The 27,707-nt window shown below is 36.7% G+C and overlaps 1 protein-coding gene across 4 annotated transcripts in view; it reads left to right on the forward strand.

Annotated features, from left to right (window-relative positions):
- Mtus1 (microtubule associated scaffold protein 1) overlaps positions 1-27,707 on the forward strand; it is a 142,758-nt gene that overhangs the window by 64,625 nt on the left and 50,426 nt on the right. For 3 of the 4 annotated variants that reach the window (XM_076853749.1, XM_076853748.1, XM_076853747.1), the window contains 3 exons: positions 8,534-8,695; positions 15,653-15,784; positions 18,494-18,532. In XM_076853749.1, coding sequence (XP_076709864.1) covers positions 8,534-8,695; positions 15,653-15,784; positions 18,494-18,532 — 333 coding nt within the window. Of the gene's footprint in view, positions 1-8,533; positions 8,696-10,579; positions 10,770-15,652; positions 15,785-18,493; positions 18,533-27,707 lie in introns of those variants that run through there. The other variant, XM_076853752.1, reaches the window with a different exon arrangement.

A 27,707-nucleotide genomic window follows, 5' to 3' on the forward strand; every position in this document is an offset into this window, starting at 1 on the left:
TGACTATCTAGATGAAGACTATTCCAGTTAGAGCACACAGCAAGAGGAAAGATCCTGAAGTGGAGCTTGACTGTTGTGTCCTAGGAATAGAAAGAATGAAGTAAGGAAAAGGGAAATGGGAAATGAGGTTGGAGAGGTAGTGAGAGCAAGATCACAGAGAGTCTTGAAAATCATAATAGGGACTTTGGCTTTAAACCTGACTTAGATTTTGAGAGGATCCCCACTGATAGTTGAGAATAGATTGAATGGAAGTGAGTTTGGGAGCCACGAGGAGACGCTGTAATCACAACAGAAGATACTGGTTTCTTGGATCAGGATTGTGCCAAAGGTAAAGCCAACAGGACTTGGTTGGGGTGAAAGCAGAGAGGAGAGGAGTGAAGGATGACCATAAACATTTGGTGTGAGCAGTGGACAGATGGTGCTGACATTAACCGAGATGGCAAAGAATGATGCAAACATGGATATTGAGCTGGTGGGCATCAGGAATTCAATTACAGAGATAGATGAATAGTAGATATATAAAAGACAGTTCATAGAAAAAAGTCTGGTGTAGGAATATCATTTGGGATTCAACAAATGAACACAGTGGCAAGAGGCTCTTTAAGAGATGATATATGAAGTTATCAGACTGGATGAGATCACCAAGACAGTAAGTGTAGAAGGAGCGGGTCAGGGGTACCTCTTGGGTACTCCCAAACTTAAAGGGGTGGAAAGAGGAGCAGGAATCACAAAGGAGACCAGGAAAGAATGGCCAGGCATATAGGAGGGTAATCAGTCCAGTGTAGCATTCTCAAAGCCAAGTAAATAAGCCTTTCAAGGAGAAAGAAGAGATCAACTGCGTTAAGTATCGCAGACAGAACATGGCAGTTGAGCGTGGTTTGCACCAGATGACAGACAACCCACCCAATGGGTTTAAGTCTGAAGGTCGTGCCTAACAGGAAGTCTAGAGGCAGGCAGACCCAGCTGCAGTGATTGAGTAATGACATCTTTCTACTTTCTGGGCTTCTGCTCCTCCTGCCTCAACCCCCATTGGCTGTTCTCAGTGACTTTTCAGTTAAAATATGGTCGCTAAGAATTCCATGTGTAACAGCCTCTTGCCACTGTGGTCAAAGGCTGGAAGCCAACCCTGGTGTCCCAGAGTAGGAGTTTTCTCCTGACATGCCTCTCTACATTTATCAGGGAGGAAAATTCCTGGTCAGCAGCTTACCTCCCAGTAGTCTTATTCTTACCTCTTATCTGCACAGACTGGATCACATGGTCCCTCCAAACATCAAGAAAGGTCAGGAAGCAATTATTTGACTTTTAAACGTTTGTATAGGTTGTGAGCCATGGAGATGGGGATTAGGAAACCAGGAAAGGTGTTAGACAAATTGAGGCTATGTTAAAAAAAAAAAAATTCCTTTTACTGACTTTTATTTTTGGCATATATGATTCTTGCTGATCTGGTCTTTGTTCTTTGTTTTACCATATGCCTTTTAATTTTGTATATGGTGATTTTAAAAATTTAAATTTTTGTGCTGTCAAATATATCATTTCCCTAAATTTTTCCTGTTTTTATGCATAACAAGACCTTCCTACACAAAGAGAAGATTGGCCTATATTTAATTATTTTTTATAGTTTATTTTAAACCTTTTATTTTTTTATCGAATTTTAATTTGTTTTGATGGCTGGTGAGATCTAGGAGCTAATATTTGTATGGTATTACATACCAGGCACTGTTCTTTTTTTTTTTTTTTTTAAATTATAAACTCCTTTAACTCTCACAAGGACCTGTGAGGTAAGTACAATTATAATCACCCCATTCTTACAGAGAGGAAATAGAAACTCAGAGAAAGTAGGTAACATGCACATAGCTAGTGCATGTGGGAGTTGGGTTTGAACCCAGTCCATCTGGTCTAGATTGTCCAAATTTTAACCATTACCCCACACTGCTTCTCAAAACTTTTAATATATATATATATTTAAATTTATGGTATTGGGGATTGGACCTAGGATACTCTACCACTGAGCTACATCTCCAGTCTCCCCTGGCCCTTTTTGTTTCTGAGACAGGGTATCTCTAAGTTGCTGAGGCTGGCTTCAACTTGTTATTCTCTTGCCTCAACCTCTTGAATAGTTAGTATCATAAGCATGCGCCACTGTGTCCAGTTCAAATTTTAACTCTTTGAAATTAAAATATCTTTAATACCACAAATAAATTCATTTTGTGATTTTAAATGATCTCCTTTGTCCTATCCTGACTTCTTATATTGCCAATGTTTATTAATAACTAGGTTATTAATCTGTCGATGCAGTTTTAGGCCCACAATTGACTATTGTATGCTTAAATAATATGCCTTATCAACTAGTTGCACAAATTCCTTTTTATATATTTTGAAGATTACAGTAAAATTCACACCATGTAGAATCACCATTTTAGCCTTTTAAAAAATATGCTGTTTTTTGTGGAGTAAAGGACAGTCATATTGTTGTGCTCTGTCCATCTTCAGAACTTTTTGTATCTGCCTCAACTGGAATTCTGTATTCATTAAACCATAACTCCCAAGTTTCTCCTTTTCCCAACCCCTGGCATCCAACATTCTGCTTTCTGTCCCTGTGATTTGAAAAGGGGGGGTCTTACAATATTTGTCCTTTTGTAACTACCATAGGTAACCTAGCATTGTGTCTTCAACGATCATGCAGGTGTAGCATGCGTCAAAATTTCCCTCTTGTTAAAGGCTGAATAATAATCCATTGTATTTATGTACCACATTTTGTTCATTCCTCTCTTTGTGAACGCTCTGAGTTGGTTCCACTTTTGGCAATTGTCATTAATGCAGCTTTGGGATTGGGTGTTCAGATACCAGTTCAAATCTCCCTGCTTTCATTCTGGTTGTATGTCTAGATGTGGAGTTGCTGGATCATATGGTAACACCATGTTTAATTCTTTGGAGAACCGCCACACTATTTTCCATAGCAGCTACACCCTATCGTATTCCTATAAACAATGTACAATGGTTTTACTTTCTCCACATTCTTGCCAATACTTATTGTTTTTTATAGTAGTTGTCCTAATGGATGTGAGATTGTATCATTGTGGTTTAATTTGCATTTCCCTAATGACTAGTGATGATGAGTATCTTTGAATGTGCCCGTTGGCCATTTGTATATTTTCTTTGGAGAAATGTTTGTTCAAGTCCTTTGCCCACTTTTATTTTTTTATTTTTTATTTTTTTAGAGAGAGAATTTTAATATTTATTTTTCTTAGTTTTCGGCAGACGCAACATCTTTGTTTGTATGTGGTGCTGAGGATCGAACCCGGGCCGCACGCATGCCAGGCGAGTGCGCTGAGCCACATCCCCAGCCCCCTTTGCCCACTTTTAAAGTGAATTGTTTGGTTTGTTATTCTTGAGTTGTGGATTTCTCATTTTTCTGTTATGGAATTTTTGGCTATTTTTATCTTAATTACAGACTAAAGTTTTTTAAAAACTAATTGCTCTTTTAAAAGTACTTTGTTGGAATAGCATTCAATTAAAATATTAATTTAGTGCATGTTTAACATATACTTATTTAAATTTCTTATTTTCCTATTTTTTATACTTTTCACATGGGATTACCACTTTTTAGTGAACTTCTTCACAGAAAGTTGTGTATGTGCAACTGTTCATCATTACTAAAGGACCATTCTTCTATCTTCCTGGTAGATGAAAAACTTGTTGGTATTGTGTAGTATCTATTTTCTCGGCCACATATCTTGTTTATTTAAGCAATGTTTACACACTAAAACACTTTAATTGAAGCTAAGTTTGTAGACATGTCCATTATTGTTAGTAAAAGTATGAGTTGGAAATGAACCTGTAGCCACTGATTTGAGTATTGTAATTCATTTTCCCCAAAATTGTTAATTTTTTATTGCTTTGGCTAGACTTTAATTTTATTGTACTTCTGAGCTGCTGTACACAGTTACTACAAAGGTCACTTTCTCTATGTGGTTACATTTAAAGAACCCAAGTTATAATTATAAACAGATTCTTAAATTTTGTATTTTAACTGTTTAGAATTTTCTCTTCCCGACTCTTGTAGTAAGTGACTCTGCCGTGTGCATTTCTTATTAATTTTTATATATTATAAACTGATCTCAGTAATTTCCATTGTCTAGTTAAAATTTCCACCACTCTACCCCTGGCAGGTGCCCCAGACTTTTCTTACTTGTTTCCTTGATTTCCAAGTCTTCAGTCTGTTCTGCATTCCACCACCGCATGATCAGGTCCTGGTGGGAGTGCTGAAGAGGCTGCATAGCTCCTGTCCCCATCTTCTCACCACACTCACCCCCAGCAAGTAAGGTCTAACATTCTCAGCATGGCCTCTACTGCCATCGCTCTCTCAACTGGAAACTACCCACCTCTCCAGCCTCATTTTCTTTTTCTGTGCTCCTACCAAGGAGTGCAAGCTACACAACAGCATAACTAATAAAAAGACATAAGGATTTTGCTAACAGTTTATAATTTTCCCTGCAAACATGTGGTAGTGAGCTCTGTGGCAAGATGTCAAGTGTTTCTATCACCACACATTTAAACTTTATGATTAGTTACAGTTACTTCACTAGGTAAGCAAGTATATACTTGTGTAACACACACTTTCACATAAATCCATTGTCTATATATTTATTAAGATGAACTGTGTCTTCTAATGTAGGTAATATAGGAGTTAATATTTTTATATTTAGATAATTGAATCTCAAAAACCCATTATTTTTTTTTTTATCAACTGTAAAGAACAGCCAAGTCAGTTTTCCAATGCTGAATGCAGTTTTTCAGTGCTTTAACATAATTGTTGTATACAGAGCTCTCAATCAGGTTTTCTAAGATGGCTCTTCTAGTAAGTTGGGTGCTAGAGGAAAACATGTATGCTTCAAATCCAATAGACTGTTATAACATATGGCAAAGCACAATTTTTTTTCTTTTTCCCCAGGCAACAGATGGTTATAATTCATAGAATCCAAACAAATCTGTTGTCTGGATGTAAGTCTATGCCAAATGTATAAGCTTAAAATAAATGACTATGGTCAATAATATATCCATAGGTAGATCTTAAATCTTTTTACCCTTTACATCAGGATATGTTCCATGAGGTGGTATGAACCCATAAAGGTCTTTTTTTTTTTTTGTTCAGAACTTGAAGAGAAGTTTCATATTGATTTCACTTGTTGGAGATTTTGGTGCTCAGATTAATATAGTCTCTCAATTAGCTCAGTGTTGCCTTGTCTTTCTTTCAATATTGCTGATGATGTGTATGCTTTACTGCTTCATTATATGAGATCCACTTATATAACTACTCTAGGTCAACTTTACTATTAAACATTAGTACTGTTGGTGAATGGTTAAGGCCTTTGGTGTATGCCTATTCTGTTTGCCATTCTACTGTAAGAGCTTTCTCCTATTAAGAGGGAGAGCTCAAATTTTGATTTTGCCCACAAGCCTTGTTCTTCTTCCTTTAAATGTGATGCTGCTTTTCTGTGGCACAGCAGAGGGAACATTGGGCTGGTGGCTAGGGATTCTGACTCACTAACACTATTTAGACATGTGATCCAAGTAACCCCTTTAACCACCTAGTTCTCTTATCTGTAAACTGAGATTGTAATAATAATATACCACTAGGATTATTCTCAGCATCAAAAGAACTAGCTAGGAGAGCTGTCTGGTGGTGTGCCCCTGTAGTCCCCGGACTTGGGAGGCTCAGGCAGGAGGATAACTTGAACCTAGGAGTGAAGGACAGCCTGGGCAACATAGTGAGACCCCATCTTAATAAAACAAAACAAACAAAACCCCCCACTAAATTTAAAAAGAGCTACTCTTTTGGTGAAAGGCATTACTTACTATCCTTATTGCTTATTATAAAGATGGAATAAAGATGGGATCCAGAAGACTTTGCATGGACTACAAGTTGCCATTAGGTGGAGGGGAGGGACTGAGTGGGAAGGACAGGGAGGCTTGGAATGGCATTTGGGCTCCGGATGAGTGCGCTTTTGGTGAAGGCTGTGTGTAGAATCAGTAAGGGTCCAGGTCTCTAGTAATTCTGAGGCATGCTGAGTAGGGCCTGTAAACTTACAATGCTTTCAGAAGCAGTTCTGTGAAGCATACCTTTCTGAAGAATAAATGACTTCAAAATCTGTTGAGCCTTGACTACATTGGAGCTCTAGCCCCAGAAATTTTAATCTGTTACTTGCCCAGCCCTGCTCACTATTTCTGATGATGATTCATCAGAACGCTTCTGCTGAAGGTGTAATAGTTTGGTAAATTTTTATTCCCCAAATCAATTTTTCCTTTCCTCTAAAAGCTAGTAAAACTGATGGCAAATATAAATGAAAGATCAGATGGGTATTGGAATATCCGATATTTGCTAACCGTTTTAAAGGACTGAAGAGGCTTGTTCAGAGGGGTACAGTGCTTCATGCTTTCGTGTGGATGATGAGGGAACACGTTATCCACATTCATTATTTACTCTTGGCGTTGAAAGAAAAGTCAATTCAGCAAACAAGTGTTCTCACTCCATACTCCACACCAGTGCTAGGTCTAAGCTACAGATTCGAATCAGATGTTCTTCTTGTTCTCGGGGACCTTAGCAAGTAGTCTAGGAGACCCGTGGAATTAGTTATTGGCAGAAGCAGACGTGTGGTGTGAGCGCAAGGCAAGGGGTGGACCTCACAGGGAAGGGTGCCCTGGCAGGAGAGGCTCAACATCCTTGGGATTGTCAGCAGCACTTCTGAAATTTAATGTGTGTTTTCATTATCAGGGGACCTTGTTAAAATGCAGGTTGCTGGTCAGTAGACCTAGAGTAGAGCTATAAGTGTGTCCTAGCAAGGATTTATGAGAGAATTATCAGCTGACCCTGTATTCACAAGGCAAAGATGGGAACTGGGTGAGGGAGCCTAGTTCAGTCACACAGAGGGCATAAGAGGAGAATAGAGTAGAATGACCTGGGAAAAGACAAATAAGTGTGTGTGAGAGTGTGTGTGTGTGTGTGTGTGTGTGTGTGTGTGTGTGTATGTGTATGTAGAGGGCAAGGGAACAAGGGAACAGCAGTTGGTAGAAACCAATCCTAGGACTCCCTTTTATGCATTTAAAATTAAATATTAATTAAGAGAATTAAAAATGTCAGCGTATTGTAGATAGTGGGAAATCCCAAACTTTAGCTTGGGTCATGACCTTAATTTTCATGTTCAGGAGATAAAGGTGATAGAGTTGGAAGTGATGGAAGGATAGAAATGGTGTATCTGTATCCTGATGTCAGAACACTGGGTTGATTGGAGCAGAGAAAACACTGATATACAAGAACACTACGGGGTTAGGCTGGTGATGGGGAGGCTTCCTGTTGGTGGCTTCAGATGCCTGACCTAAGGAGCTGACGTTTATTTCTCCATTAAGATGTGATTTTTATTACTGAAATCCCTAAGATAAGGGAATGAGCATGATTTTACTCACTTGTGGTGCCATTGGTAAAACATGGCAATATTTTCTTCAAAGGTCTTTTTCTACCCTTGGTGTCCTTTGGTTATGTGATACTAGTAGCATAGAGTGACCAATGGTATGGGGATCTGAGGAAAAAAACACCATTGCAATGTTTGGGCTTGTGAAAAAGGAAAAGTGGAGCTAGAATTTAGCATATACAGATAGGAGTTGAAACACTCAAAAAGAAATTTAAAACCTGAGTGGCACTGGGATCCAGGAGGGTGGTGCTGCAGGTGAGGATTTGGGATTCATCTGTGTAAGGCATCGAGTAAAGTAAATAAGAGAGACACATCAAGAAAATGAGTTTGAAGAGAGTTTTGATCAAAGACTTGAGCTTGGGCTGTGCTCATGCCTTTAGTAGTAGGTCTGAGCGTAAGCATGGTGTGCTTTCAGAGATGTCTGAGGATAGGAAACATGCATAGTTCACGAGTAAGTGGAAACTTGCTACAAGGAAGAGTTTAGAAAGTGTGTATGTTTGGTAAGCTGGTGAGTAAAGATGAAGAGGTGGATTTTAAAAATACTAATAATGTAGCACCACCTGGTGTCAGGCATTAGGCATTTTCCAAATGAATTTTTTCTCGCATCAAGTTGGTGTTTCTGTTTTGGATGCTTTAAGATTTTTCACTTTTATAGTTTATTTGGCAGCCTAACATGTGCATGGAGTCATTTATTTTTGTATTAATGTATGGAGGGGGTTCATATCAATTTGTTTCTGCTTTGATTTCAACTTTGCTGAAAGCTTTCTCACAGGATTCTCTGATCTGTTTTCTACTTCAGAGAGGACGTGCACGTCAGTTACTTCAGGGTACAGGGTTACACCCACACTTCTCATAGTCTGATTGCCTCCTCATTTATGCTCTTCGGTCTCTGAAGCCTTGAAAATAAAAAGTCTGTGTGAAGCTTTCATCCTTCATCTGAAGTTACATGATCCTGAATATTCATATTGTATTCTGACTCTGCTGATAGTGAAGAAGTTTGAGTTTACAAAACCGAATGTGCCAGCTTTCAAAATGAAATGTGCTTTTTTCTTTTTTTAAATCCCAAGGAAAACCTACATGCTTGAAATCTGCACAGCCATCTTGGGCAAACTTGCCTAGGCCACTTCCCAAATCCAAGGCATCTGTAAAAAGTTCTGTACTGCGGAGGACAGGAAGCAGCCGGTCCATTGCCAGCACCCACAGTGATCTGAGCACCTATAGCACTAATTGTAAGTTGCTCTCGTGTCAAAATTTGGGGGTGGTTGGAACAGTATTTATATATTTTTAAAAAACAGTGCTCTATAAACAAGTAGTAGAATTTTTGATCCTGTATTTAGGGGAAAATCTGCATAATGCTTCTTTGGACTTGTTCAGAAAGTTTGGCAGGGAGTATGGATTCTTTATTAAACATTCTCTGTTGATGAATGTGCTTTGAAGCCCTGAAATGATGATGTGTTGAGGCACCTGTTGTGTTTTTTCATGAAGGAGTCTGAAAAGCATCATTTCAGTCAGTGGTATTCTGGGGTTTAACAAAAGAATAGCAATGTAGAGGCTCTTGGAACACAACTGGAACTCAGAGAGATTGTAAAAGACTTTCTTGTAGATGTATTTTCTATAACTTTCACTTTAGATGCTAGATTTATGCAGTATAACTAATATGCTGTAACTTCAAGCCTAATTCTAAATAATTGAAATGGAGCATATTTTTAAAGTTCTTCTGTTTTCTGTGTAAAAAGTTAATTAGTAAAGCAAATTAATTAAGCTTTCCTTTTCATTTGAAAAATGTAATGGATTCGGCACTTATTTTTTCATTTCCTCCTTAAATTAACTCACAAAATAATTTGTGAATTAATTCAGACCCTCTTGGTATGCCTGCTGTGCCCAGACCCCATCATGATGGGTGTAGTAAGGAATACAGGATATCAATGAAATGGTCCTTACTGTAACACATAGTTGAGGCGACTCATACATGTATACTGTGTCACAATACATTCTACTGTCATGTATAACTAAAATGAACAAATAATTTTTAAAAAGTAATTGAGGAGAAAGAAGACGTTTATGTTGGTGACCAAAATATCAGGTCAAACAAGATACAAACATGTGGGAAGGAGTGGAGGATTCTCTTCCTTTTAAGACCAAATCAGTTTCTTCTTTTTGGTGAGGAGATAAGGACAAAGTGGAATAATGCTTATTGAATCTTTCTGAATATAAAATAGTAGCAGGGCTACTATACATTATTTCGTATTTTTCCCTCAAATGACGTCTGTTATCTTGATTTTATATATGAAATAGTTGAAGCTCAGAGATGTTGTTACAGGTCCAAAGTCACACAGCAGGTATGTGACAGAATGGTTTATGGAGGATCAGTCATTGAGTTAATGACAGCACATTTCTGGCAAGTCACTTAAACAGCAGTAGCTGGTCTCCATACACAAATTTAAGTAGCAGCAAATGAACACATTAGCAATACTGGAATATATTATCTAAATCTTAACAGGATTATGATCTATTTATTAGTTGAATTTGGAGCAAACATCAGAAGGGTTTGCATGCAACTGATTATTCTCAGAATTTGAAAAGGTAACTCACACGTGTATTATTTTAAGATCATTTCCCTTCCAGCCTTCTTTGTTCTACAGTGTGAATTTTAAAAACAAACTGCCAAAACAGAATCACCAAGTACCCGCAGGGATAGGGTTTGTGACACTGGACTGGAAGCAGATGCATTTTCTAGTGCTGTCACCCAGCGTTTTCCATCGACAGCCATGTTGGCTTGGACACTGCCTCAGGACCGTGTCTGACACTCCTAAGGAGGCTATAAAATGCTTTTGTCATTCCTTTTTGTCTGTTAACAAAGGGGTTCACCATACACCCACAGAGCTGTCTAGTGGCGATGTGTCTCTGTTGCAGATTAAGCATTCAAATCAGTGAGTCTCTTTCTTAGTTTGATTTGCTAGCTGGTTTAATCTGTTTTGTGTAGTGCCTTGGAGCGCACAGATTTTTTTTTTTTTTTCTCCCCTCCATTCTAATTCACTAAGAGCAAGCATGAGGGACACGAGAGTGAGCATGGCTGCAGTTTTTCCTGATTGAGCTTGCTTTGATCCTTTTAAATGACTGTACCAGGAGGATTTCGCAGTTGTACAGAAACTGATATTTCTTCAAAAATCTTTATCAATTCTACACTCACCCCACCGGCTGGTTCAGAGAGGCACTATGATGCTACCTTATTGACACTGCTGGTCGTGGGATCCTACAGCCTTTGTATAATCCCTTTGTTAGCCACGTTTACTGGGAAAAGAAGTAGGTCGATGATTTCTGGTTTGATTCTTTTCTTTGTAAGCATGCTTGAATTTCTATTCAATAAATTGGTTTTAGGACCTCTTGATTGTTATCTTTGTAATTTGTAATTTGTGTTAACTATAGTATTTTTAGGCTTATTTAAATATATTTAAGATGTAAATACTTCTGTATAGAACAAATTTTATTGTATATTTTGTGTATTTGGAGATTCTTACTAAATGTAACTTAGAAGCATTGTCAGTATTCTTGGCATATAAAATGATGCTATTCTCAAAGACCATTTGATAGTTTAATTTCTTATTAGTATCTTTTGTGTATGTAGTTTGTGGTTGTACAAATCTAGAAAAATACTTTCCTACAATTATAATTGAAACATCACATCTTTGATTAATTTCTTCAATTATAATTAACATGTGTTTCATATAAAAGTACTAAATGTACATATTTTTAAAGACTACCTCAAGATATGCAAAAACTAATTTTGATTTGGGATTTTCCTGCTTCTCAAAATGGAGGGTCATGTTAGGAAATAATCTATTGATTAATGTTTTGATTCTTATTGGCTTAAGCATTTGAACCCTTTTAAAGGATGTTGGTTTTTTGCTTTGTTCATTTCTTTGTGATGTGACAAATGGTGGCAGCATCATTTAAGAACTTCTGAGGTGTAGTGTAGTGCTATTGTGAAATTAGCATCCAGTTCTCAGTACTTTGGGACCCTAGAAATAACATAAATGAATGAAGATGTGTGTAAGACAATAATTTTTCTTATTTCAGAGTTTTGGCGGGCATTTTATATGTGTACGTTTTTAAACATAGAAAGATTGAAAGTCATGAAGATGGTTTCCTTTGGATATTAGCTAAAACATTGCACAATAGTTTCTATAACCAGACACACTCATTTATTGAGGTTAAATATCATAAGCTCTTTTTAGAGTCAGGTACCTAGCTGACTGTGATGTCATTAGTCAGGTACCTAGTTTTTAAGACCATTAAAGTAATTGGATAAGGATAAATGATATATTCTGGGTGTTGAATACAGTTGAAGGTTTATAGACTATTGTGCAATTTAGGTCTTGAGAGAGTGTACTATTTTGCCCCATTGGCAGGAATCTGAAGTCCAGAGACTTCCTTCCCTTTTCACTTTGGCCACAAAAGCATGTTTATTTTTGAGGGCAGATGGTGCAGGGCAGTGTATGAGATGCAAACTGAAGCTGTTTGCATTCTCTTGGAAATAGATCAGGAGACTAAATATAGAAATAGGTGTTCTTTTCTGTCACCTTTATGGCTAGCCCTGGCTACCGGGATGGGGGGTAGGGGTGGCACATAGAAAAGAACACTCACCTCAAGCTCATCCTAGTTTTCCTGCCAGTTCTGGTGAAGTTGGATGATCATTCTCTTTGCCTCAGTCTTCTCATCTGAGGAATGAGAGGGGAAGGGCTAGATCATCTTCAGAAGCCATTCGCAGCGAATGTCTGACTGACTTTATTCCCTTCATTGCAATAAGAGGGTGCCTGATAGTTTGGAAGGAGGGTGTTCAGAGTTGTTCAGGTGATTAAGCCGGTAGAGAGAAGGAGTCTTGTTCACCCTGTTTTTTGTTTGGTTGTCATGGCAGGAATGGCAAGTGAGTATGAATTTGCCTTCCAACATTGGTCAGTTGATAAGAATCTCCAGGAAGTGCAATGCTGCCACTTTCTCAGGCTGCTTCCAGGCTGCGAGGGGAAGCTTTGTTTGACTAGTAATGTCTGCCGTAGGTGAGGAGGCTGGGAGAGGCAGCCAGCTCTGCATCACAAGCCACATTTCTACTTATGGACTAATGTGTGGACTGTTTAATATGGAAATTTAATCCAGAACACTTTTTTGTTCCCCTCGTTTTTTCTGATGTATATGTGAGACATTCTCATTATTACAAAGTTGAATATTTTGCTTTCGAAATCCTAAAGCTTAGGCTTTCAGTAGTGATTTGATTTTAAGCCAGGTGGGCAGATGATCTGGCACAGTGGGGAGTGTAAAACCGATTCACAAAAAAATTCAGAAATGAACAGAAGGTTGGCTCTGTGTGTATATACATAATTCAGTAAACAAAAAACCACACTAATTTCAAATATATGCTAGAATGTAGTTCATTTACACATAAACTGGACTAATAAGTTTTTGTTATTTTTTGTTGTTTGGTTGCTTTGCAGTGCTGGCAATCAAACTAAGAGCCTTGTGTATGCTAGGCTGAGCTACAGCCCCAGCCCCTGATAAATCCTTTTCTAAAAGTAAAATTATTTCTTCTGCTTAGACTTTGAGAGGATTGTTTCATTTTCTTTTTTGATTTTTTTTTCTCTCTCATTTCACATGAAGCACATTTTGCCTTGGGGAAATGAAAATAAATATTCCAGAGAGTCCATTACTTCAGCATAATTTAGATAGGACTAAAGATGACAACATAATTTTAAAACTACATATTAGAGCTGAGACCTGGGTGATCACATGTAGAATTCACATATTGAATCCACAGTTGAAGTGTCCTGGGGTGGTCATGGCCCCAGGAGCACTGTGCTAGGATGATTCTGAGGATGCATCTGGCCTTCGTGGGTCTGAGTACCGTGATGGGTTGGTGGGCCCCTGTGTTACAGCACAGGGAGGCAGTGGCCAAGTCGGGACCAGAGCTTGAATATCCCAGCTCCTGTTCCATTGCTTGAACATTGGTTATGCTTCTCTTACTATATTGGAATCATTGCCACCAAAGAGTTCATCATCTGGGGATAATAACTCTGGATGAGGAAATGTTTAGATAGCATCAGGATACCAGATCAGCTGCCATGTTAGGAACCAAAATAGAAAGTAGGAGAAATATTTTAAGGGCATCATGCCTCATCCTTCAAGATGGCATTAACTAAAAAGCAAGGGCCAGCTGGAGTAGAGTGTTTTGAGAATCGAAAGGTATTTGGGTGTTGGGTCATAAAAGTATATTCAGTGTAACAATTGGCCTCACTAAGTGGGATGCATATATAATGGATCACCATAGAGTATACATGTATATTTTTATCTAAATATGTAAGTAAGCCATAAAGATACAAATGTGTTTGTATCTGAGTAAGACGCAGACATTTTATGCTTGAATTATGAGTTTTAATTCTTGTATATCCCAAAGTTGTTGAGGGATCTGGTGCTAGGGCTGTTGTATTGAGCTTGTTTTGCATATGATAGAGAATTAGCAGACATGAATGTCACACCTCATGACAAATATGTCCTTTGCTTCAGTAAGAAATATTTTTTACTAAATTCTTTTGCGAAGTGCAGGTCTAAAGCTTAGAAAAGAAAAGCATGAATGCAGAATCATACAGTTTTATATTACTTTCATAAATTTAACTGAACACGTGGCTTGATTTGTTTGCTGCTAAATATAACAAAAATTGCTTACAGAAAAGCAAGACTAAAATCCTAATTGTTATTAATCATGGTTAAGATTCTAATAACATCATCTTCTTCCTTTATTGGATTCAATTTTACAAAAACTGGAATGCTCATTGAAGCCTGATAACCATCTTATTAGAAAATAACCTATGAAATTTTGAGTCTGTCATTTTAAGACTGTAACATTCCCTGTACATCTACTAGAAAGTGATGTTGAATTTTACAGTAGTAGCATCTTTAGGTCTGTCATTTCCCTTAGCTTCCTGTCAGCTTTTGGAAAAACAGCCTCTAGGTGCTGAGGAAGGTGAGAATTGGAGAAAAGGTCAGGAAAGTGACAGCAGCTTGTCAGCAGGGGGAGGCTCTGAGTGATTTGACCTAATATTAGAAAAGTTATCTGTGCCCAAGAAGAATTCACAGATGGCTTATTGTACAAGAATTGGATGAGGATCAGGGGAGCATAATTGCTTGTTTTTTTTTTTTTTTCCAGTGTGGCAGCTATGAGCACTATTGTAGGAGTTAGGATAGTTTTGCCTACAAAAACTTTTCTAGCTGTCTTCACATTGATAATGTTTTTGTAAACAAGGTAAACACCTTAACCTTTGCTGAAAGTGTAAGGTGAGGGAAGGCATCAAAGAGGTAATTAAGAAATATGTGAACATAGGGCCCGAATAGCAGAGTAGCATTAGATGTTTGGAATTAGATGTTGAAAATTATTTAAAAACAATAAAAAATCGGGCTGGGGTTGTGGTTCTGTGGTTGAGCACTTGCCTCGCATGCAGAGGCACTGGGTTTGATCCTCAGCACCACATAAATAAATAAAATAAAAATATTGTGTTTATCTACAACTAAAACAAATTTTAAAAATAAAAAATCAAGTCTATTGGTAGAGGAGAAACTTTTCCATGTAATATAGAAGGTGATTTTTATTTAGGTCGGAGTCCCTTTGATTTTTTTTTTTTTTTTTTTTTTGCTTTGGGGCTAGGCACCTTTATAACAGTTGGCATTTCAGATTCTTGCTGCAGCAACCAGGGATCATAACCAGATCTCATGTTGGAATTTAGAGTTTTGTCTGTGGTTGTTCTTGTGTCATTAACGTAGCTGGCTAGCTGTACTCTGCCTTGTACCTGTGGAGATGTATGCTTCTCCTGTCTGCACCTTGGGCATGATCATTACATAGCATGGGTAGCCATATGATCTACCTCCCAATTTTTATCTGGGATGAAGGGTGAATTGTATAAGATGCATAAACTTGGATAATGCCAGGCAAGCCAGAATGTATGGTCACACTGGTTATAGCATTACTTTGTGTCCTTGAAGATACAGGATTGAAAACATGAACTCCCTTTGTATATCCAACACTCAGTAATGACTGGCACATTATAGGTGCTCAATGAGCATTTGTTGATTCAAGGAAGAAGGAGTAACTGTGAAAGATTGATACTTTATTTACTTATAAAAAGTACTTTTCTATTTTATTACAGCTGGTAATGCTGCTGCCATCAAGTATGAGGAGAAGCCTCCAAAACCAGCATTTCAGAATGGCTCAGGATCCTTATATTTGAAGCCTTTGGTACCCAGAGCTCATGTGCACTTGCTAAAAACTCCTCCAAAAGGTATGGTCTTTAGTATGGATAGAAGGAGACTAAGACATATCGAGTCCTTGACTTGTAGGAAGTTGAAATTTGACAATTAGGTTTATGGTATATTTCACATTTAAAAAAAGGTATTGAATAAGGAGATAGAATACATTTGACACTGAGAGAGTTGTTCTTGTTATGAGATTTAGTAGGTTCTGTAAATAAAACCTGTTATATAAAAGTCCACAGGTAAAAGAAGGGTATAAGGTGAAAGTAGCAAAAGTTAAGAGTTAAATTATTGTAACACTCTAGAGCATGAGACATAAAGGAGTAGAAATTTATGATTTGCTTTCTGTCTGTCAGTGTTTTATGGTTATTAATTTCTTTTTTCCAAGACCATGTTCACTTCTCTCTGCTCTTCATCTCTGATCTTTCCTATGTCACTCACTATAATTGCTGTAGCTGCTAAGAATAATGTTTTGGGTTTATAAAACATGCTTATATATTCTTCACATGTATATACTTCACATGCAAAGTTTTCACATAAGTTTCTCACAGTGGGTCTGACACATCAGAAGTCTTCCTTGTTCTAACAGTATTGGGCACATACTAACCACCTGATAAGTAATGGCTATTATTATGATTCATTAAAACAAACAGCATCAAGCTGTTTCATATGGGATAGGGACGGGGAGATGGGAGGAATAGGGTAGGGAGGTGGGAGAGGAAGCAGGGGACACCGAGTTAGAAATGATGGTGGAATGTGGTGGACATCATTACCCAAAGTACATGTATGAAGACACGAATGGTGTGAACATACTTTGCATACAACCAGAGATATGAACAATTGTGCTTTATATATGTAATACGAATTGTGACATTCCATTGTCATATATAACAAATCAGAAAAAAAGTCGTCTTTGTTCTTAGTGAATTGAAAGATTGCTTAACTGAAAGAATCAATGTAAATGAGAGAATCAACGCACAAAATGAGACCTGTTTTTATATTAGAGAATTTGGAAAACAGAAACATGAAAAGTCTTTGTTGATTCTGTCAGCCACCAATTATCATTGCATTTCCTTCTAATTGTTTTCCTATATATATAAACAAGGTTTTGTTTTTGTTTCAACAATATCAAGATCATAGTGTATTCATCCTTTAGTATCTTGCTTTTTATTAATTAATAGTATATCGTGAGAGTTTCTTTCACTTTTAATGGTGATGTACTTTCCAATTCTATGGTGGTCCAGTTAGTTTATATTGGATAGTATCTGACTTCTATTGTGGTACATAATACTGAGATGAACATCTTTCAATATGAATCATTGCTCATTGTTTCAGATTCTAATTACTTCCTCCTGATATTCTTGAAAGGAGAATAACTAGGTTTAACTGTATGAATCTCTTTGTTAGTATATATTACTAAGTAACTTTCTAAAAAGGAGTTACTCTCTAACAGTAGTATGAGAGTATCCATTGCTCAGCATTCTGAACAGTTCAGTGTATTTGTGCCTGTGTGTATGTGTGTGTGTGTGTGTGTGTCTGTATGTATATATCTCCATGTATTCGGGTGTGTGTGTGTGTGTGTGTGATCATGTGGTAACTTAAAGGTAATGGACCTATTGACTGTTTATCAACACTTTCTTCTTACTACCTAATTGAAGAGACAATTGCAAGTATTAGAACAAAATTTCTCGAGTGTGCCATCCGTTTCTCATTTGTCCATGCTCTTAAATACATTTCTGAGGCGTCAAATGGCCCTTTCCTGGGATAGCATCAGGATGTGAATTGTAGTTTTTATTGATGATGATAAAACCCCATAATGTGCACAACAGTGACTGAAAAAAACATTGTCAAACTCTGATACTGTGGTAACTTTCAGAAAAAAACATAGAGCTTCCCCTGATGATTTTGTGGACCAGGGAACTCCAGTATTCTGAAGTACCTCACCATTGAATTTATAAGTTTTATATCACAGAGATTTGATTTGAAGGGGAATCAGTGCTTTCCATTTATAACGGTCACATATTTGAAGAGATAATCATCTCTGTAAAGTTCCCTAGATAGAATATGGCAGCTAGTTTTAACTGGTAATCGACAGATGGTTATGGGCTAGAAACACTGATAAGCAGAGTCCTCGCACTTTTCTTCTAGTGCCTTATAGCTCCATGCCAGTTGCCATTCCTGGTTGTATTTTATACTGTATCAGTTTGGAGAAAATGCATTAAGTGTGCTTTTCTTCACAACTGAATAGAAGTTGGCACTTTGAGAAGGCACATTAGTCTTTTATAAAAAGTCTGGCCCCTTTGCCCTGATAGCAATAGGAGATAATACTATGTGCTTAGAAAATGTGTGCATTCAGTACTGTTTTTTAAATAATCTGCACATCCATTTACTTTTCATAATTCAGTGGCATTAAAAAAATGAACTTTAGCTGTTCTTGATTTTTAAAAAATAATGTGGCTTGGCCCATTAAAACTGCCCACTTAAAAACTGTAATTTGTGATGAGTTCATATCACTCTTAACCTATCATTTTGGATCATACTTGGAATATCATTTACTTCAAACATGCTTGATAAAAAGTGATTTCATCTCAGTAGTATTTCTTACCAGAAACCTAAAGTTTAGGTTAATGGATTGTTTTTGAAAATAAAACCATTCTTATTACAAAATAGTTTGGTTTTTGTGTGGTATTTCCAATAAAATAGATGTGCATTTTACATATATTTCTTTTATGTTTTAGGTCCTTCAAGAAAAAACCTATTTACAGCTTTCAATACAGGTGAGTGACCACTTTAAATATTGATGGAGAAAAAGAATCTTTTTATTAAGTCATGTTATCATTAAAATTATTTAAATTTATTTAAAGCAATTGCTCACTCGTATGCTTATAAATAGAATTTTAGACTTTGAGGTATAAATAACTGCTTGTGATGTGGACCTGAAGATTGTTAATATTTGGGGAGCATGATTGAGAAGACACCTGATATGTTAAAGGACATTTTATAAATAATGGGCAATTTCAGTTTAAAAAAATGATTTTGTTAATATGGTTCATATGATCTCTGTAAAGTTCCCTAGATAGAATATGGCAGCTAGCTTTAACTAGTAATTGGCAGATGGTTATGTGCTAGAAACACTGATAAGCAGAGTCCTCACGGTTTTCTTGTAGTGCCTTATAGCTCCATGCCAGTTGCCAAATTATCCAAATTGGATATCTAAATTGGATAGTCTTAAATTGCTTAATCTTAAATTGCTGAATAGTCTCCAAATCTGGTTTTAGCACCTTTTGTCAGCTCGGCAGCTTACATTTTTCTGTTCTTTTTTTTTTTCCTTCTCTTTTTTACAATTCTGTTGGACACACATCTCTCTCCAGTGGCCTGTAACTTCAGTCATTTGAATCACATAGAATCAAAAACTTTTGTGTCTCGAAGTCACAGATTTCACAAAGTGGATTCACTGTAATTCGTATATACTCTATGCATCTGATCAGGTCCCCAGCGTACTATCTGCAGTCTCTAACTTTACATACAGTGGATTCTAAGTCCTTTGCAGATTAGGGCAGGAAATCAGAAGAGAGAGAGGGGCACTGTTACAGCACCCTGACCATAGTTTATTCATTGTCTGTGACAGTGTCAGATCAGGTTGCAGTTGTGAGCCCAAAATGAGCAATGGTGTTGTCTTCAGGGAGCTGACAGGGTAATCAAAGAATTGGCTAATAAACATGAATCACAACTACAGTAAGTTCTAGGAAGGCAGGAAGGCTACGTGAGGTCTGATTTGAAGGATGCAATCTAGTGAGGAAAACCCAGGCAAGAAGTTAAATTTGTGAGACTCCTGTGTAAAGAAAATAGGGCAGATGACAGTGCACAGGGAATAACTAGAATCTTTGAAGACACACCAAACACACTCAGTTTAATAAGGCAGAGCAATGTGAGAAATGCTATGAAAATGGTTAACCTTTTGTAAATTCTTGAAGCTAGAAAAGACAGCCATGCAGAATGATTTAAATTCTAAAGGTCCTCAATAGCCTGAGTTTGAGTATATGTGGTTCTAATTTTAAAAATCAAAAGAAACTGCTCTGTTTTCTTTTTTTAAAAATTTCTCGCACATACTAACATTTAGAAGAAAAAGATAGTTTTGTTTATGTTGGAAAATCAGTTAACTATTATCAAGAAAGCTGGATTATGTGATAACTCTGTATGTAACATGTTTGAGAAACTTCCAGACTGTTTTCAAAGATACTGTACCATTTTACATTTTACGCCAGCAGTGTTACAAGGGGTTCAATTTTTCTTGCTATTTTCTGTCTTTTTGGTTGTAGCTATCCTACTGGCTCTGAAACAGTATCTCATAGTTTTAATAGGCATTTCCCTGAGGCCTAATGATGTTGAGCATCTTTTCTTGTTCTTATTGGCCACTTGTGTATCTTCTTTGGAGAAGTGTCTGTTCAAATCCTTTGTCCATTTTAAAAAAAATTGGATCATTTGTATTGTTGAATTATAGGAGTTCTTTATATTTTGTGGTTATTAGACCCTTGTCAGGGATATGATTTGTAAATATTTTCTCCCATTTTGTGGACTATATTTTCACTTTGTTGCTAGTATTTTGAAGTACAAAAGTTTTTGCAAGGTCCAGTTTATCTGTTTTTTTTTCTTTCTTTTTTTTTTTTGCTTTTGATTTTGTATCTTAGAAACTATTGCCTAATCCAAGGTCATGAAAATTTATGCTTGTTTTCTTCTAAGATTTTATTATTAACTCTTACACTTAAGTTTTTGATCCATTGAGGTGTTCTGCTTTTGTTTTAGTGCTGGGAATTGAACCCAGGGCCTCACACATACCAAGTTATGAACTCTGAGTTCATTTTTTTTTTAATATAAATGTGAGGTAGGGGATCCAACTTCATTGTTTTTCATGTGGATATGAGTTGAAAAAATTTTTCCCTTCATTAAAATGTTTTGGCATCTTTGTCTTAGACAATTGGCTATAAATATGAGGATCTATTTCTGGACTTTAAATTGCATTCTGTGGATCTACATACATCTATTTTTGCCAAAACTACATTGTCTTGATTACTGTGATGTAGTCAAGTTTTTGAAATCGGGAAGCATGAGTCATCCAACCTTGTCTTCTCTTTGAAGATTGTTTTGGCTCTTTTGGGTCCCCCTGGAATTTTCATATGAATTTTATGGCTAGCTTATCAACTTCTGTAAAGAAATCAGCTGGGATTTCGATAGAGATTGCATTGAATCTGTAGATGAATTTGCAAACTACTGGCATCTTAGCAATATTAAGTACTTTAATCCATGAATATAGGATGTTTTTCCACTTATGTGTTCTTTGATTTCTGAAATATTTTATAGTTCTCAAAATATGAGTTTTGAACAAGTCTTTTGTTAAGTATTGTTTCTTGTGTGTGACTTTTCTGTGCTTTGTGTGCTGTTGTTGATACGTGGCACAGTGAAGTGACTAGTAAAATTAATCTAATTCACCTGGTTTGCTCTATATTAAATATCAAGCTTGGAAAGACAATCTTAAGTCATGTCTCAATTCTGTGATCATATGAACTATGATAAGAATATTTCTGTCAGACATAGTAGATTATAATCCTCGATGTATTCTTCCTTTACTATAGAGAAATGCTGTAGCGTCAGGCTTATTCCCTCGTTAGGTTGTAGGACTGACATTGTACCTTATTTCAGTGTCAGAGTTTATCAGAATGGCAAATTTATGCCTGATTATGTGAGGAAAGAAATGGAAAGTACTGTGGGCTTGTTTGACAAAGCCTTTGACCTTGGAGTAGAAATGGGCAGAGTTGTGTAACACCTGACTGAGTAACCACTAACATTTTTAACGTAATTTTAATCAGTTTTCTAATTGAAGTATCATCCTTTTAAGAGGTTGACATTGATCTATATTGTGTGGTACATCCATATATTTTCCTAAAACCACAAACGTGACTATTCTAGGTTCTTCTACTTGATTGTTGTGACTTAAGACTGACCTGGTATTAAGAATCTAATGAGGAAAAGTCTCCACGTGTCATTTTTGGGAGGCACAGATTTGATGCTAAGAAGTGGTGTCCCAGTAGCCACTGACTTTAGGTGGTAAGCCTCTTCAATGATGGTTTTCTTTTTCCATATAACTGGAAGGGTGAATTGCTAAGGTTTCCCCACCACCACCACCATGATATTCTGTGACAGCAGATCCCCTTGACTTTCTTCATATTCTGCTGGCAAATCATTACATTTTAGATGATATAAAAACCATTGTACTTAATCATTGTACTAAACCTTTAAGATCATTTTATTTTTCTGAGCAGCAAATAGTGGCAAAAGTTACAGGTGACCAACTTCATATCCTTTAATTTTAGGAAAATAATCACCTTTAACTATAGCAGTTTGCCAGATTCAAAAGAAATTTATCAATCAGAGGTTCAGAAATTACCCTTCAGGTTATTTTATTGTGATTTTTAAAATAAAATTCATATAGCTTAATATCATTTTTATTTCTTAATACATAGTGATCAATATTTTTCCCCTGGTACTGCAGATTGAATCCAGGGGCACTTAACCATGGAGCCATATCCCCACCTCTCTTCTTAATTTTTATTTTGAGACAGAGTCTCACTAAGTTGCATAGGGCCTCTCCAAATTGCAGAGGCTGTCCTCTAATTTGCAGTCCTCCTGCCTCAGTCCCCTGAGTCTGTGGGAATACAGACATGTGCCACCACACCTGGCCACAATGATCACTTTGAATGAAGGTCACATTCAGCATATGTAGGAATATTTAGCAACTGCTCTTGAATATTTGTAGTGCTTCTATATTACATTCATAATGATTCTGCGATGAACAGCTTTACACTTAGCACTTTCAAAGTTTGGAGAATTTTCTTGTGATCGATTATTAAAAGTAGTATCAGTAAACATACACATATGTTAGTCGCTTCACTTAAATAACAATGTTGTTTTCCAAAAGCTTTGTATCAGTTTGTGCCATGATTGACAATGTGAGAGTGCTGGCTTCACCATCTTCTGGTCAACACTGGATATTATTTAAAAAAAAAAATTGACTGATATATGAAAATTTTACATAACTAGTCTAGTATTTAATCAATTATTTTGAAGGGATTCCCTTCTCCCATAATACAGGAGAGCAGGAAGAGAGTGAACTTGTGAGGCACTGGGTGCTGGTGTGAATCTTGGGCCTGACACTTTCTATTTGCATACTGACCTCAGGCAAGTTGCTAAGCCTCTGCAATTCTCAAGTTTCTCATTTCACAATAGGGGAATGTTTAGGGAGTAATTTCCAGTATGGGAATAACTAGGACAAGGTAGGATTTCTGTACTCAAGGTCCTCAGACAGTGGCTCCTTCTGCTGTGAGGGATGGTGATGACCAGGCTCTCCATGGCTCTTACACTTCTAGTGGCTTATTTTTAGAGTTCTTTTCCAGGAAGTTGGATTATTTTGAATCCATAAAGCCAGCAGGAAAGACCTCTTAAACTCAAGAGGCATTCTCACAGGGTCTAGCTGTTGTAATTTATTTAAAGGTTATGATGCTATAAGGTTCTGGGCAACATTGACTCTAAATAAACTTGGCTTACTGTTTACAAGGAAGATATCACATGTACCGCAGCATAATATTATGATGTTGGTTCTGCCACACAGGGAAGCTATCTGGGACACCAGAGGCATCTGAGTTGTTTCTTCTGCTCCCTGATTGTTTTGCTCAAGATTATCAGTCTCAGGTGCCAGGGTGTCTGCCCTGGAAAATACATATGCACTTTTCCTTCCATACCCATTTAATCAAGATAGCACATGGCAGAGTGGCTTTCTGTATCTTCTTTTCCCAAGTATTGGAAAGTGGCTTAAAGTTGCAACCCTGCTCTGATGAGGTGGTGCCTGGATGAGGCTCACTCCCTCTGTTGCCATAGGATTATAATCATGTGCTTTTCATATTTAATAGGCAGATGCGGGGCTGGGGTTGTGGCTCAGCAGTAGAGCGCTCATCTAGCCTGGGTTTGATCCTTAGTACCACATAAAAATAAGTAAAATAAAGGTATTGTGTCCAACTACTTCTAAAAATTAAATATTTAAAAAAGGCAGATGCTATTTAGATACATGATAAATTTGCTGTTTTGAATTAGGAAGTAGGTGGGGAATGGATTGTTTAGTAAATCTTGATACAATAACTGCCTTTTTAGAAGGAGCTAGATCTCTTCTTCACCTGTATTCCAGATGGGATTAGTTTTAAACACAAAAGTTAAAATAATAAAAGCACTAAGAATGTAGACTTGAGTAGAAAAGGCCTTTCTGGGAACACTATTATAATAGAAGGTATTATTAAATGTAGCTGTTTTAAGCTCCTTCTCTGTTCTTTGCTTATTATAATGATTTTAACAAACTGAGATATCAGCACCCTATTTATTGTATGTGGAGTTCTTCGAAATCAGCAAGATTGGCTATTTGGTGTTTATTGTGGAGTTGTCTATCTTGTCTATCCAAAGAGACCAAGAGTTCATGCAATTCCCATCAAAATTCTGATGATGTTTTCTTTACAGAGACAGGAAAAAAAAATCCTAAAACTTCTGTGGAACCATATAGAACCAAAATGGCCAAAACAATCATAATTGTTTTGTTATTGTAATTTTAATTACATAATTGTAATTGCCACAAGCTAAAGGCATCATAGTTCCTGATTTCAAAATATATTACCAAGCTACAGTTATTAAAACAGTATAGAACTGACATAAAGTTAGGCATATAGTACAGTGGAATAAAATAGCCAGAAATAAATCTGCATGTGTGGTCAACTGTTGGTTGACAAATGTGCCAAGAATACACAGTGGGGAAATGATAGTCTCTTCAACAGATGGTGCTGGGGAAATGATATCCACACGCAAAAGGAAAAAAGTAAACCCTCATCTCACACCATGCACAAAAATAACTCAAAATGGAATAAAGACTTAGATGTGAGTCTCGGAGCTATGAAGCCCTCCTGTGAAAACATAGAAGGGGAAAGCTCATGACATGTTCATGGTAATGGCTTCTGAGTATGACCCTACAATCACAGGCATCAAAAACAAAATTAGACAAGTGGGACTATACCACTAAGACTTTTCCACAGACCAGAGGGAACGGCAGCATGAAAGGCAGAACGGGAGACGATATTTGTGAAGACTGGCTGTGATAAAGGGGGCATTCATCAAAACAATACCAGGATCTGAAAGAGAAAGTCACCCTCAGACATTCATTGCAACACTACTCACGGTAGCCAAGGTGTGGGAGCAACCTGAAGGCTATCAGTGGATGAGGACAAAGAAAATGTATATGTGTACATTGTAATACTTCAAAAAAGAAGAAAATCTGGCCTTGGAACAATGTGGATGAACCTCGAGGAAATTATGCTGAGTGGAAATAAGTCCGGTACAGGGCAAATGCATGATTCTCCTTACACAGGGCGCTTAATCACAGAAGCATCATGCAGCACGGAGGTCCTGGGCACTAGCAGGTGGTTGCCAGGAAATGAGAAGTTGCTTTTCAAGGGGAATAGATAGTTTCAGTTGTTCAAGATGAAGAAGATCTAGAGATCTGCTGGACAACATTGTATGATATTGTAAACTTAAAATGTTGTTGAGCCAGGTGCAATGGTGCCTGCCTGCCTGTAATCCCAGTAGCTCAGGAGGCTGAGGCAGGAGGATCTAAAGTTCAAAGGCAGCATTAGCAACTTAGCAAGGCCCTAAGCAACTTAGTAAGACCCTGTCTCAGTGGTTAAGCACCCTTGGGTTCAATCTCAGGTTAAATGTTTTACTGCAATAATAATAGTAATAATAATAGGATAATACAAAACAAAAAGGAAAAATGAGTGGAAAGAAATGAAATATGTAGGGCCAAGGGACATGAAAGAAGTTTACCTACTGAATGAAAATAATGAATAGTTGCTCCTACATGCTGTAGAGATTACAGTAGTTGTGGAATATAGCCAAAGCCTTTTACCTAGCAATTTTATTATCAGAAAAGATCCTAGGAAAAGGATTGATTTACTTACTGCTCTTCAAAATTGCTTAAAATGGGGGCAAACTGAAAATAACCTCAATGTCTTTACAGGTGTTGTTTAAATTATGTTTATTGACACTGTAATAATCTTCTTGAAGCCATTGAATTAACAATGTAGGAGGTTATTTAATCCTTTGGTAAGACAAATATTAAACTTTAAGTTTAATAAGTTTACTAATCAGTTACAGAGTGGTCTAATATACAGAGTGGCCTGATATAATTTTTTTTTTGGTGCTGGGAATTCGAACCCAGGGCCTTGTGCATGCAAAGCAAGCACTCTACCAACTGAGCTATATCTCTGGCTGTTAAATCTTATTTTAAAAAATTAAATTTGTTTTAAAAAAACCCTCACATGTTCATTTTTTTTTAAACAAATGTTAAGCATGAAATAAAATACTGCTTTTAAATTAAGCTCTTATTTTGAAAAAAAAAAAAAAAAAAAAGCTCTTATTTTGGGTAACTACAGAAAAAGAAATTACACTGTTCTTGAATATCTGATAATCTTATGGGTGGGTAGTTTAAATTTTTTTTTGTTTTGTGTGAATTTGTAAAACAATTACAGTATAGTATATTTTCCTCCTAAGGAAGAGGACATTATGGAAATATTGGGCCTTGAGTTGAGCATTCCACAACTGAAATAAAGAACTGAACTTTTTATGGTAGAGATTGTTGCAATTTGTGTTATGTGTTGGGGGAAATAAGGAGATTAATGTTATGGTTGATGTTCTATTAGGTTAAGAACGTTGGCTGGACAGAGAGGCTGCAGTGTCTGAACTAGTCAGCTGATTCTTTACCATCATTAGCAACAACCCAGTCTTATTTGGAATGCATTTCCTGGCATCTAAACCCCTTGAGCAACATATGCTAGAATCATAAGATCATTGTTTTCTAAATTGCTGATTTAAAACAAAACAAAACAAAACAGACACACATTGCCACAGTACAGTTTATGCAATACAATTTTGATTTCTGTTGTTTGCATACATTGTGATATTACAATGTACTGACCTAACATTCATGCTATCTTCTTCTGTTGTTTAAGCTTTACTGCAGACTTTATACAGTTTTTAAAAATTGTTTTCTTTTATCTATGTCATTTGTAGAAACTGTTTATTTTGGAAACTTTCTGCAAAACTGTTCTAATGTTTAAAATTTTTTTCCTGCATCCAATGTCTGTGTATAAAAAAAAGGAAAATATTGAAATGTATAACAAAAATTAAAACTTCCTGAAGCATTGCTTATGTTTTTATATATTTGTTTCAGTATTCATTCTTTATCTGTTTAAAGTTGAAATTCTATGTTGAAATCTTGGTGTTACTTCTCTACTTACTAATTCAAAGTAACATACTAACTCATATTTTAATGTAAGTCATAAAAACTTAGTCTGTAATAACTGCAAACAGTTCCCATCTTAACCATCAAATTTTCTTGATTTTTTTTCCCCACTACTGCCCGTGGTGAGCCTTACCATGTTCACCTAAATCAAATTAGGACTTTCTAAACTAACAAACGTGACACTTTCTTTTCTTAGCTATTTTTTCCATTTTAAATATAATTTCAGAAACAGTAGTAGATAGTGTAGAAATGGTAGGAGCTGACTGATTAAAATAGTCAAAGAACTTTTTTCAACAATTTTTTGAAACACTTTGCTCCCCCAGAAGTGTGTGTGTTGATATGTATATGTATGTATATATGTATGTTTAAAATAATAGTATGTGTGTATGTATGTATGTGCAGGTATGCATTTTAAAAATAGTTGAGACCTTAAAATATCTCGGTTTCTTAAGTGAGCAGTGTCTGCTGTGTGTGCAGGAGCGCTTGGAGTCTGGTGGTCTGAGGGCATCCCCTGGCACCCCTGTTAATGGAGAGCGTAGCAGCCCCATTGCTGTGGCTCACTTGTG

The sequence above is a fragment of the Callospermophilus lateralis genome, chromosome 4 (genome assembly GCF_048772815.1).
Source record: "Callospermophilus lateralis isolate mCalLat2 chromosome 4, mCalLat2.hap1, whole genome shotgun sequence".
NCBI classification, from domain to species: Eukaryota; Metazoa; Chordata; class Mammalia; order Rodentia; family Sciuridae; genus Callospermophilus; species Callospermophilus lateralis.